Source organism: Cheilinus undulatus, linkage group 6 (genome assembly GCF_018320785.1).
Source record: "Cheilinus undulatus linkage group 6, ASM1832078v1, whole genome shotgun sequence".
In the NCBI taxonomy this organism is placed as follows: Eukaryota; Metazoa; Chordata; class Actinopteri; order Labriformes; family Labridae; genus Cheilinus; species Cheilinus undulatus.
Genome location: NC_054870.1, coordinates 52,743,518 through 52,756,798, shown reverse-complemented (window position 1 = coordinate 52,756,798; position 13,281 = coordinate 52,743,518). Strand labels below are relative to the sequence as shown.

Genomic DNA, 13,281 nt, shown 5'->3' with positions numbered 1-13,281 from the left:
CAATACAAGTCAAAATCATAAGAATAAGACACTTTTAAGGAATTGTTCAACCCTTGTTAAGGAATAAAAGAAAATTAAGGAATAATCGCATATCAAGTCACAATTAGATTATTTTCCAAAATTGTTCAGCCCTACTTTGTATCTTGTTAGTATGACTTTTTTCCTCCAACTCTAACTTTTTATATCAGAATTATGACTTTTTAACTCATAACTGTGACCTTTTATCTCATAATTATGACCTTTTATTTCATAATTATGGACTTGGAATTTTTTTCAAGAATTGCTGTACTTTCACATTTTTTTTCTTTCTAATTTGACCCAAATGGGCTTCCATACAGGCATGTCAAGGGCCCCTCCCTGCTGTGGGCCGGGGAATCAGTACCCTTTTCCCCCCTGTGCTACGCCCATGCACCCCCCTCTCCCCCAGGGATTCATTCAAAAGGGGAGAGGGGAGGGGGCAAAAAGAATATCTACAAATGACCAACGAAGAAGAACACCACAGAGCCCAGGAGGTGACGTGAACATGTTTATTTTTTTTAATGCGTGCACGCGATTTAGTATCTTGCACGCGCAAGATACTAAAACGCATTCATATCTTGTGTGCGCGTTTTCTCAGTATCTCCCGCACGTTTTATTCTGTCTTGCATGCACGTTATAGTATCTGGCGCACGCGTTTTAGTATTTAGCGTACACTTTTTTAACCTCGCGTGCCTTTAATTTGTATCTCACACGCCCGTTTTAGTATCTCGCACGCGTTTTAGTATCTCGCGTTTTATACGTATCTCGTGTGCGCATTTTATTTGTATCTGGCGCATGTCCATTACAGTATCTCGCATGCGTTTTAGTATCTCGCGCACACATTTTAGTATCTCGCGCGTGTTTTATACGTATCTCGTGTGCGCGTTTTATTCGTATCTCACACGTCCGTTTTAGTGTCTCGCACGCGTTTTAGTACCTCACGCACGTGTTTTAGTATCTCGTGTGCACGTTTTATTCGTATCTCACACGCGCATTAGAGTATTTCGTGTGCGCGTTTTAGTATCTCACACGCGTTTGATTCGTATCTCGCGAGCGCGTTTCATTGGCATCTCGCGCACATGTTTTAGTATCTTGTGGGCGTGTTTCAGTATCTTGTGCGTGCGTTTTATTCCTATCTCACGCGCGTATTTATTCGTATCTCGTGCTTGCGCTATAGTATCTCACGCAGGCGTTTTAGTATCTCACGCGCGTTTTATTTGTATCTTGTGTGCGCTTTCTATTCGTATCTCTGTCTCTCGCATGCGCATTTAACGCATATCGTATAGACAAATTTGCACGCACGAGATACGAATAAGATACGCAAGATACTAAAATGCGCGTGCGTATTAAAAAAGTAAACACGTTCAGTGTCACCTCCTTGGCTCCATAGAAAACAAAGGAAGGAGGAGCTGCAAACAACAACACAGTGCATCATGGATTACAGAGTTTCTCTGAGGCTGTTACGGAACAGACAAATGCCCGGTAATTTTGTGTGATTATAACAATGAATACTGAAGTACAGAGGTGCATCTTGATCCTGTTACACAAAGACTCACAGCCTTCAAGGGTTCAGATAGATGTGATGCTGCACGTTTCTATTCCTCAGAAATGAAACTCATTCTGTGTGTTTATTCTCAGAATCTGAATTTAAAGGTGAGCAGATCTACCAGGAACTGAGTTCTGACGAGAATAAAAGACACCACAACCTCCTACCGAGGGGCTCAAGATCTTCATCAGTTTCTGGCTAAGCTGAAACTGTAGAGTTCTCCAGAAAAACAGAGGTATCCTATAGGGATCTGTAGGATTAGCCGACTAGAAGATTAACGTCAGATAGATTATAAGTTGAAATAACTCTAAATCAAATCACAAACAGAGCCGTCCACCACCAGCAGGTACGACCACACAGCTATAATGCTCTACAACCCGGACATTAACAGGAGCAGGGGCCCATTTCAATAAGGAAGTTCAACAAACTCAGAGTAACCCTGGGTGAATCAACCCTCAGATAAGAAACCCTGAGTTTTCAGTTCCAGGAAAAGCAAATTTAATTTAGTTCTATCAACTCTGAGATGTCTGAATAAACTCTGAGTCAGTTAAGTCAACTCAGACTCAGTTATATTACCTCTGGGTTAGATCCATAAACTCTGGGTTAGTTCAGTCAACTAGGATTTAATTAAATTGAATCTGAGTTAGTTAAATCAAATCTGACTTAGTTCCCTCTACTCAGAGTTAAATAAATAAACTTTGGCTAACTTTGTTAGTTTAATCACCTCTGAGTTAGTTCAATAAACTGAGTTCAATCAACTCAGAGTTAAATAAATAAACCTAGAGTTAATTCCATCAACTCTGAGTCAGTAAAATTAACCCTGAGTACGTTAAATCAACTCAGATTCAGCTGAAAAAAGTAAACACGTTCAGTGTCACCTCCTTGGCTCCATAGAAAACAAAGGAAGGAGGAGCTGCAAACAACAACACAGTGCATCATGGATTACAGAGTTTCTCTGAGGCTGTTACGGAACAGACAAATGCCCGGTAATTTTGTGTGATTATAACAATGAATACTGAAGTACAGAGGTGCATCTTGATCCTGTTACACAAAGACTCACAGCCTTCAAGGGTTCAGATAGATGTGATGCTGCACGTTTCTATTCTTCAAAAATGAAACTCATTCTGTGTGTTTATTCTCAGAATCTGAATTTAATCTCACAATTGTGATTTTTCCCTAAGAATTTTATAAATAAAAAGCTGTGTCTAACGTTTGCAGTAAAGTTTTGCTCCTTTCACCACAATTTTGAATTTCTTCCCTCAGAAATTTTACTTTTTAAAATCACGTTTGGAAACATGTTGGATCTCTTAGAGCCCAATAAAATAAATAAAAGAGAAATTAAAAACAACGTGCTAACGATTTAAATATTCCCTCGGTGATGTTAAAACTTCGATAAGAGAGAACCGGATGTACAAACAGTAAATAACCTCCTTAGATGAGGTCAGTCAGCTGTTTGATGGTTTTATGTTTCGTTTCCTGTGAGTCTGGGATCAGATGGGTGTGATGCTGCACGTTTCTATTCCTCAGAAATGAAACTCATGGCGCGTGAACGCGGATGGAAATGCGCGTCTCCGTGACGCTTGATTCGCGCGAACCCGCTCGCACTGCCTCACACACGTCATAGTCCTGTTTTCTGCAATAAAGGCCATTTCTGTCCATATCTGTCACGTCTGCTCTGTTTTCTTTACATGTTTGTGGGACTAAATCAGACCTAACGGGTCTACCTCGCTGCGTTTCAGTCGCGCGGTCACACACGAACATGCCCCGCCTCCTTTTACGTCAACGCCTTTATATTTGCGTGCTCGTGGCCGTCTCGTCATTCTTAGAGCATCTCAATAACTCAGACTGAGCTCTCAACAACCAGGAACATTCCGAGAGGAGGAAAAGGCAAAACAAGAGGTGAGTGTTGGACTGTGGAGGAGCTGAGGAAGAGGGGTGAAAGTACTGAGGTGGTGTTAGGAAGGATCCAACATGATGTTTTAAGTTCTCTGTTATTCCCCTTTTTACTCTGGGGTCTATGAAGGCCTGCAAAATAATGGTCAATAGTAAAGTTAAGCTGTGATTACAATGTTTTATTTTTAACATGAATAACCAGAGCAACAACACATTACTTATTTAGACTTTAACATATGTAAACCTTTTTCTTCAAACAGAATCACCTTTGTAGTGGTAATATTTAGCATGTGCATGGGCTCACTGATAAAAAACGACTAACAAAGTAAAGACAGAGTTAAGCCATGATGTGCACAAACGTCTGATAACTGATCCTTTTCAACATTTTTAAGTAATTTCCTTGACATATCTGGTAATGTGTCTGTATATTTTGTATATTTTAGAGGGTTGAAGTTCCATTCTTTTTGTTTGTTTGTTTGGTTTTTTTTTGGGGGGGGGGGGGTATTTTTATTTATTTTTTATTTTTTTGGTGGTGTGTGTGTTGGGGGGGGGGGGGTAGAGTGCTTTGACTCTTTCTGCATTTTCATGGGAATTTCAGGAATTTATAAACAATTTTCCATGGAATTTTGGAGCAATATGTCTTACATTTTTGTGAAATTTCTTAGAAACTTTGGGGGGATTTGCTTGGAAATTTTCAGAAATTTAAATCGATTTTTTGGTGAAAATTTCTTTAAATCTTTTGGGTTTTCAGAAATGCTTACTGTGATGTTTGAGTAATATTTCAGGACATTTTGGGGTGGTTTTAAGGGATTTTTGAATTTCTCACAGAAATCTTTAGTAAAGCCATAGAAATTTTAGTGAATTTAAGAAGATTTTTATGGTTTGGGAATCTCTAAATCTAAAAGGGAACTTACCAGGACTTCCAGAAAGATCTTCATCCCTGGCCTTCAGGTTCTTGTGGTCCTCATCAGAAAAAATGCTAAACTTACGCACAACTTTGAACGACAGGCACCATTTCCTACTGACAGAGAGGCCCACCACCAACAGGCTGAAATACACTCAAAACACATTTTTAAAAAGTCTGTTTTTTTTTTTTTTGTTTGTTTGTTTTTTTTGTGTTGTAAATTAATATAAGCCTGTCCTTACATACAGACATATATGTTTAGTAAAAATTACTTCCTGTTTAAAGACAAGGCAGAGGTTTCACACTTATCAGGTCCTACTGATCCCAAATAAGAGGGATGAAATCCAAGCAAAAGCTTCAGTCTCAGGAGGTTAAGGGGGCAAAAATGGGTTAATACTAGTAGTGGTAAAAAGAAGATAAAGGCGAAAGTGGGATTAATGGGCTTATAGAGGCAAGAAAAAAAAAAAACTTCAAAAAAGAAGTAAAGTGGCAAAAATGGGTTGAAGTGACAAAGCAGTATGTAAATAAAAGCAAAGTGGCAAAGTTAAAGTGGCAAAGAAGGGCAAAAAGAAAAAGCAAAAATGGGATAATAGAGGCAAAGCGTGGAAAAAGACGACAGAAGTGGGAAGAATGGGGAAAAAAGTTGCATAAAAGGGAATAAAGCTGATAAAAACTGTTTTTTAAAACAGCAATACTGGCAAAAACAGATTATAAGTGGCAGAAAGAAATGGTGCTATGGGTAAAAGTGTCTGGAAGGGCAAAAAGTGGCAAAATTTGATTATAAGTGTAAAAAATGGCAGCAATAATGAGCAAAAAGTGGTAAAATGGTTAGATGTGGCAGAGAGAAGTGGTGCAAATGGGTAAAAAGTTGCAAAAAGTGTCAGAGCGAGAAAGTGGCAAAAATGAGTTATAAGTGGCAAAATAAACTGGTAAATAATCGATAAAAGAAGCGAAATGAACTGGCAAAAAGTCATAAAGCAGAAAAACAGGTTCAAAGTGGCAAAGAGAAGTGGCATAAATGGGCAAAAAATGGAAAAAATGTTGCAAAAAATGACATAAAGCAGCAAAAGTGGGCTTAAAGCAGAGAAGGGGCAAAAATGTGGTGAAAATGGGTTAAAAAGTAGCATGACTGATTAAATCCAACATCAGAACCAAATAACAGCACCACACATTTTTCAGCTCCTAAGTTAGAAAACCGTTAGCCAAGATGCTAGCACCAACGCTACTGATCCAACATACAAAACGATGCTACCTAATCAGCCTAGACCATGTGTGGCTGCAGTTTCATTTTAACCTACAGCCAAACGCCTGATATTGGTGATCACATGACCTAAGTTCTTTTTTGGCAAAGCAGACACTAGGGAGCACCATGCTCCAAGAATGTAAATTAAAACAGAAGTCAGTGGTTGTTAAATCTCATAAACCCAGATTTTATCCACAATAGAGCATAAACAGCATATCAGATGTTAAACTGAGACATTTTACCATTTCAGTAAAAATATTAGCTCATTTTGAATTTGAAAGCACATCTCAGAAGGGCACCAAAAGCTGGAAGAGGTTTATGAGAGTTATCATTGACATCTGTTTTTGTTTACAGAGCGCTCCAACTTTTGGGGCAGGCATCAGTTTTAAAATCACATCTAAAAAGCTGCGGTCTTTTTCTTCACCTGATGCACAGATTTAGATTTTTGCATCACTGATCAGCTGAACCATTATTATTAACACTAAAAATATTATGGAGTATATTAATCAGTGAACAATATCATGTATGATGATTTTTATCCTTCAACAGTGCTACCATGAGTGACAGAAGATTTGAAGCCAAGCTGGAGGCCCTAGAGTGCCACTTCACTTGGGATCTGAATAAGTCCAGACTTGTAAATCTTAAGGAAAAGCTGGTGGACGTCGGCACCGAGGCGGGAAACCCTTGGCTGGGCCACATCTACAATCTGCAGGGGTTCCTTGAGTTCAAGCTGGACTTCACTGAAGACGCTAAGAGTTTGTTCCAGAAGGCTGCAGAGACCTTCAGCCAGATACGACATGCAGATGAGGGCCCCTGGTTGGTGGTGAACTACGGGAACATGGCCTGGCTGCACCACCACCTCGGAGAACAGGAGGAGAGTCAGAAGTACCTGTCCAAGGTGGATGACCTGCTTCAAAGATACCCATCTCCATCCCAGGGCCAGCTCCACCCGGAGGTCTACGCTGAGAAAGCCTGGAGCCTGATGAAGTTCGGCAAGGAGCAGAAGCTGAAGGCCGCAGAATGCTTCGAGAAAGCCATCAGCATGCAGCCGGACAGGGTGGAGTGGAACACCAGCTATGTTATAGGGTTAGCGAGCTCCAAAAAACACCAAGTGGCCGACAGCGACCTGCTGGAGAAAATTAAACTAGCAAAGGAAAAGGATCCAGACAACTTGTACATCGCTGCTGTCTACCTTACACGACTTGCCAAGAAAGGGGAAAAAGTGGAGGATGAAGTGCGTGAGTTAGGAAGGCAGATCTTAAAGAATCCGGTCAGCAGCTACAGCGGTATAAAGCCATTACTAAGAGTTTACTCTCACCATGTATCTGCAGACGAGGCCATTGACTTGGCAGAGGAGGCTCTGAATAAACACCCAGATGAGCGTTATCTTAAACGGTGCGTTGCACTCTGCTACAAATGCAGGATTATGTTTGTCAGGGAGGGTCGCAAAAGGCCAGGCATGATAGACCGAGCAATCAGTCTCCATAAGGAGGTGATTTCTCTTTACCCCAACACTTCCTTCGTCAAGGAAGTCGACCTTGCAAACATGTACGCAAAGTCCAGTAACGAGAAGGCTAAAGGTGAGCAGATCTACCAGGAACTGCTCCGCAGGGATCTGGAGCCTGCAAACAAACAGCTTCTTTACAACAAGTTTGCAAATTATTTAAACTTTGATAAGAAGGATCGCCGAAAGTCCATTGAGTTCCACAAGAAGGCCGCTTCGATACCAGAACAGAGCTTCTATCGTGATGAAAGTATCAGAGTTCTGACGAGAATAAAAGACACCACAACCTCCTACCGAGGGGCTCAAGATCTTCATCAGTTTCTGGCTAAGCTGAAACTGTAGAGTTCTCCAGAAAAACAGAGGTATCCTATAGGGATCTGTAGGATTAGCCGACTAGAAGATTAACGTCAGATAGATTATAAATTGAAATAACTCTAAATCAAATCACAAACAGAGCCGTCCACCACCAGCAGGTACGACCACACAGCTATAATGCTCTACAACCCGGACATTAACAGGAGCAGGGGCCCATTTCAATAAGGAAGTTCAACAAACTCAGAGTAACCCTGGGTGAATCAACCCTCAGATAAGAAACCCTGAGTTTTCAGTTCCAGGAAAAGCAAATTTAATTTAGTTCTATCAACTCTGAGATGTCTGAATAAACTCTGAGTCAGTTAAGTCAACTCAGACTCAGTTATATTACCTCTGGGTTAGATCCATAAACTCTGGGTTAGTTCAGTCAACTAGGATTTAATTTAACTGAAGTCTGACTCAGTTCAACTAATGCAGAGTTAATTAATTCAGCTATGAGTTGGTTTAATGAACTCCGAGTAAGTTCAGTCAACTCTTAATTACATAAACCAACACTAAATCAGTTCAGTTAACCAAGAGTTAAATGAATCTACTATTTCAGTTCCATTAATTCTGGATCAGTTAAATAAAATCTGAGTTAGTTTAATCAACTAAGAGTTGGTTGAATCAGCTGAGTCAGTGAAATCAACCAATTGACTCAGTTAAATCAACTCTGAGTTAGTTAAATCAACTCAGAGTTATATAAATAAACTTTGACTAACTAACTTTCTTAGTTTAGTCACCTCTGAGTTAATTCAATAAACTGAGTTCAACCAACTCGGAGTTAAATAAATAAACCCAATCATTGGCCATCATAATCATTGGCCCTATATCTATCATGAAGAACATTCAAGATTTCAACTTCACTACTGATAATTCTACCCTCGCCCCCTCCTCTCACATCCCCAACCTAGGCATAATTTTCAACAATAACCTGTCCTTTCAACAGCACGTCACACAACTTACCAAAACCACCTTTTTTCGCCTTAAAAGCATAGCCCGTCTCCGCCCACTACTCTACTTCTCTGCTGCTGAAACCTTAATCCACGCTTTTATCACCTCCAGACTAGACTATTGTAATAGCATTCTCTACAGTACATCCTCCAAAGCTCTCAATAAACTTCAGTATATCCAAAACTCTGCTGCACGCCTCCTCACCCATACTAGATCCTGTGATCACATCACCCCCATCCTTTAAAATCTCCATTGGCTCCCTATCCCCGACCGAACTCAATTTAAAATCCTGCAAAGCCCTTAATGCTCTGGCCCCACCCTACCTCACTGACCTCCTCCCCAAGAACCAAGCACCGAACCCGGGGGCACAGAGCTTTCTCCATAGCCGCCCCTTCCCTTTGGAACTCACTCCCAACTCATATCCAAACCTGCACGGACCTTCCTACTTTCAAATCACTCCTCAAAACACACCTCTTTAGACTAGCTTTTATCTGTGAGTCTGAGCTTCCTTTGTTGCGGTTTTGCTTGTGTTGTCTTTGTCTGTTTTTATGGTTTGTTTAATGTGATTTTATCTTTTCTGCTTTGTACAGTGTCTTTTAGTTTTATGAAAAGCGTTTTATAAATAAAAAATATTATTATTATTATTTATTCCATCAACTCTGAGTCAGTTAAATAAACTCTGAGAACGTTAAATCAACTTAGACTCAGTTATATTAACTCAGAGTTACATAAATCAACTCTAGGTTAGTTCCATAAACCCTGGGTTAGTTCAGTCAGCTAGGATTTAATTAAATTGAATCTGAGTTAGTTAAATCAACTCTGACTTAGTTCCATCTAGTCAGAGTTATATAAATAAACTTTGGCTAACTAACTTTGTTAGTTTAATCACCTCTGAGTTAGTTCAATAAGCTGAGTTCAATCAACTCCGGGTGTGTTCAGTCAACTCAGAGTCAAATAAATAAACTTAGAGTTAATTCCATCAACTCTGAGTCAGTTAAAAAACTCTGAGTTAGTCAATCCAGTTGAATCACTCATGTCGTGTTCTGTCCCGTTTCTATGTGGCGTCCAGACCGCACCATCTTTTACTGAGTCTGAATGATTTACAAATATTTTAGAGATTCGGGCCAGATTATGTCCTGATGGAACCTGTGGAGGGTCCAGAGGCTAAATCAGAGGATCACTGATATAAAACAGTGAAAATGGCAGAAAGTAAGTTGGATAGACAATTTTAACAATAGTTAGCCAATGAAGCTGCTTCCACTGTTGACCCATGGAAAACGCTGTAAATAAGGGAATATAATAAAGAACGAGTGCTTTATTACAGGATTTATGCACATTCATCTGGATTGTGATGATGTTTTTTCTTTATGATCACGTAGCCAAAGATTCAAAGTTATTCTTTTTTTAAACATTGTCATTAATGTAAAAGTAAAGAAATGTGATTTCTTGTGAGTTTGATCTCTCTTAATGCACCTAAACCTGCATTGACTTGATTCTTTGCATTTGTATTTTGGGTTTAAGGATTGTGTTGAAGTTTTATTGAATTGTGTATAGTGGTTTGCTTTTGTACATCACTTTGAGTTGTTTCTGTAACACTATTTCAGATGAATTCCCTACAGGGACAGTAAAGTTTGTCCTCTCATCGATAAACCAGCCTCAGTTTGTGACGTCATTTAAACGTTATTTTGATGTTTAGCAGAATTACACCCAGATGAAACTGTATGCAGTGAAGCGTTATTGTCATTGTACCGACAAAAATGGAGTTAAATAAAAATCCACTGTTTTATGAATGAAAAAGGGAAAAACTGAGGTTTAACGTGGAAACGCTCAGTATCACTGGAGAACTGCATTGCTGTTTTTTCTCAGTTAGATTGAAATAAAGTTTTAAATCTTTACAGCGTGTGTTTCTCTTTCACCTGCTGGAGAAATATTTGGCTGGAGGTTTCCATTCAGAGGAAGGTGTGATGATTTAATCAACTCAATCAATTTGATCAAATTCCCAAAACCTTACAGATAAATTTCCCAAATGTTTGTGACATCACCAAAAATCTTCAAAGCAATTTCCTCCCAAAAATTCCAATAAAATTACAAAAAATTTACACATTTCCCAAATCTGCTTGAAGATGCCTGAAAATTTCCAAACAAATCTTCCAAATTCCCTTCACAATACCCCCCAAAATTCCCCTGAAACTCCCAATGATGCTCTCGAATACACTCCTGATCAAAATCTTAGGACCAGTGGAAAAATTGCAAGAATGTGGATTTTGCGCTGTAGGATCTTACGAAGGTTCTAAGTAGAGCAGGGGTCATCAGGAACATTCGCACAAGGGCCAGATTTAGTCCCGACAGAAACTCTAGGGGCCAGACTTTCAAATACACAAAAATTAAATCAATATTTTGGGTTTGATTGAAATATTATTGTAGTAGTATTTGTATTTTCTTTCAAAATGCATTTTTGGGAATTACCAGAGAGATCTATCTCTGTTATCTATAATGCAGCAGACATGAGGAGCCTGACAACAGAACCGGCTGGACCCCTGAAAATCCCAGAGAATGGGCCCTCCACAATTGTCATTAAGTATTAACTCATTTTTGACACTTTCAACCTCTTTTTGCCTCTTTAACCATTTTTTTGCAAGATTTTAACCCCTTTTGAAACCAATTTTCTTGCCTGTTTTATCCCCTTTGAGCCAATTTTATCCATTTTTTGCCACTTCTATTTTTGCCACTTTTGAACCCCTGTTCATTACATTTTTTTAACTTTTAAAACCGATTTTGCCACTTTCAACACATTTTAGCTACTTTTTGCCTCTACAACACATTTTTTTGCCATTCTTTAACCCATTTAAACCACTTTTCCTGCAGGTTTTTCCCCTTTGTGCCACTTTTTTCTCCATTTTGCCACTTTTCTTCTATTTTTCCCACTTTTTAACCCCTTTTCATGACTTTTTTTTTGCACATTTTTTGTCATTTGTAACCAATTTTTGATACCCTTTGCCCTTTTTTTCTCTTTTACCAATATTTGCCACATTTTAACCCCTTTTCACCACTTTTTCTGGCCATTTTTGCAGCACTTCTGCCAACCTTAAAGCTTTTTAAAATATCTACTAATTATGACAGTAAATTTCAGCAAAAACAGATCAAATGTGAAGTCATTCTAACATTCCTTCAATATTAGTTGTTTGTGGGATTGATTTAATAGCTGCAGACATTTAACCCTAACCCAGACAGGAAGCTTTGGGGGGCCTGATATGGCCCCCGGGCCGCCAGTTGATGATCAGTGAAGTCGAGCTTCAAAATGCAAAAATTTTTCAAAATGAAAAATCGTGACCTCATTTGAAGAATATAACGGGATATCAAGCTCCAAACTAATGTGGGATTATTAAGAATTTACCTCTAACTGACTCTGAATGTATTCTTAGAGTAGTGAAGAGAAGGAAGTCAAAGCGGCTTCACAATTACTATTTTATTTATCAGAATCAAACTATCTTTGTTGCACATCAGTGTGGCGTCCAGCGGGCTGCGAGGGAAACGTCCACACCCACGCACAGACACGCGCCAAACTTTTCCCTTCTCTCTAAACATCCGGTCAAATTCGCCGTTATCCTTCCTTCGTCTCCGTTTTAGAAGGCAAGAACAAAGTCGCACCACGAAGCTCTACTTTCGTACTTTTACACAAGTTCATCTCAACGTTGGAGGTGCGCTTCATTTTCACGCCGTCACGTCCCGTCTGCAGGTGAATCTGAGAAACCCGAGGTAAGGCATTTCCGCATTGTAAATAGGCGAGAAGGCGCGAAATGATAGCTTCCTGGTTTGAAAAAAAAAATACTCCTTTGCTTGTTTCATGCATTTTCTCAGCAAGTATGACTTTGTTATCGACTTAGAATGAAAGACAAATTTATTGAATTATGCTGTCGAAATTGTTGGGGCTTTTACGGAAGAGTATTAGGGCCACTGAAAAAAAAAATTTTGAGACAATTTTTTTTTTTCAATTGTGAGAAAAAAGTCAGAATTCTGAGATTAAAGTCAGAATTCTGAGATTAAAGTCAGAGTTCTGAGATTAAAGTCAGAGTTCTGAGATTAAAGTCAGAATTCTGAGAAAAAAGTCAGAATTCTGAGATTAAAGTCAGAATTCTGAGATTAAAGTCAGAATTCTGAGATTAAAGTCAGAATTCTGAGAAAAAAGTCAGAATTCTGAGATTAAAGTCAGAATTCTGAGAAAAAGTCAGAGTTCTGAGATTAAAGTCAGAGTTCTGAGATTAAAGTCAGAATTCTGAGAAAAAAGTCAGAAGTCTGAGATTAAAGTCAGAATTCTGAGAAAAAAGTCAGAATTCTGAGATTAAAGTCAGAATTCTGAGAAAAAGTCAGAGTTCTGAGATTAAAGTCAGAGTTCTGAGATTAAAGTCAGAATTCTGAGAAAAAAGTCAGAAGTCTGAGATTAAAGTCAGAATTCTGAGAAAAAAGTCAGAATTCTGAGAAAAAAAGTCAGAATTCTGACTTTATTCTTCAAATGAAAAAAAAGTCTCAAATGTTTTTTTTCTCAGAATTCTGAGATTAAAGTCAGAATTCTGACTTTTTTCTCACAATTGAAAAATAAAAAATTGTCTCAAATTTTTTTTTTTTTTTTCAGTGGCCCTAATACTCTTCCGTAGGGTTTCAAAGTTTAAGCTGTGTTTAAATTATGAGAAAATCCGTTTTTGACGAAAATCTGAGTTAAAACTTCCGGTGGGAGGAGCAACAGGATATAAAAAGGACTGCTCCAGCTTCCTGGGCCAGTCTGGATCATGCTGCCCTGCAGGTAAGATGGTGTTTTGCTGTTGCTGTGAATGTGCTGACTGCTAGTTTTCTGTTATGGTTGATAACTGAGA

The 13,281-nt window shown here is 38.9% G+C and overlaps 1 protein-coding gene across 1 annotated transcript; it reads left to right on the top strand.

Annotated features, from left to right (window-relative positions):
- The first annotated feature begins 3,377 nt into the window (after positions 1–3,377).
- On the top strand, positions 3,378–10,308 carry LOC121511255 (interferon-induced protein with tetratricopeptide repeats 1-like). The gene is made up of 2 exons (XM_041789858.1): positions 3,378–3,463; positions 6,154–10,308. The coding sequence occupies exon 2, from the start codon at positions 6,161–6,163 to the stop codon at positions 7,448–7,450; it is 1,290 nt and encodes a 429-aa protein (XP_041645792.1). The 5' UTR covers positions 3,378–3,463; positions 6,154–6,160; the 3' UTR covers positions 7,451–10,308.
- The last annotated feature ends 2,973 nt before the right edge of the window (positions 10,309–13,281 follow it).

Bases quoted from the DNA above. Each gene is read 5' to 3' on its own strand.
- LOC121511255 (XM_041789858.1), top strand. From the start codon at position 6,161: ATGAGTGACAGAAGATTTGAAGCCAAGCTGGAGGCCCTAGAGTGCCAC.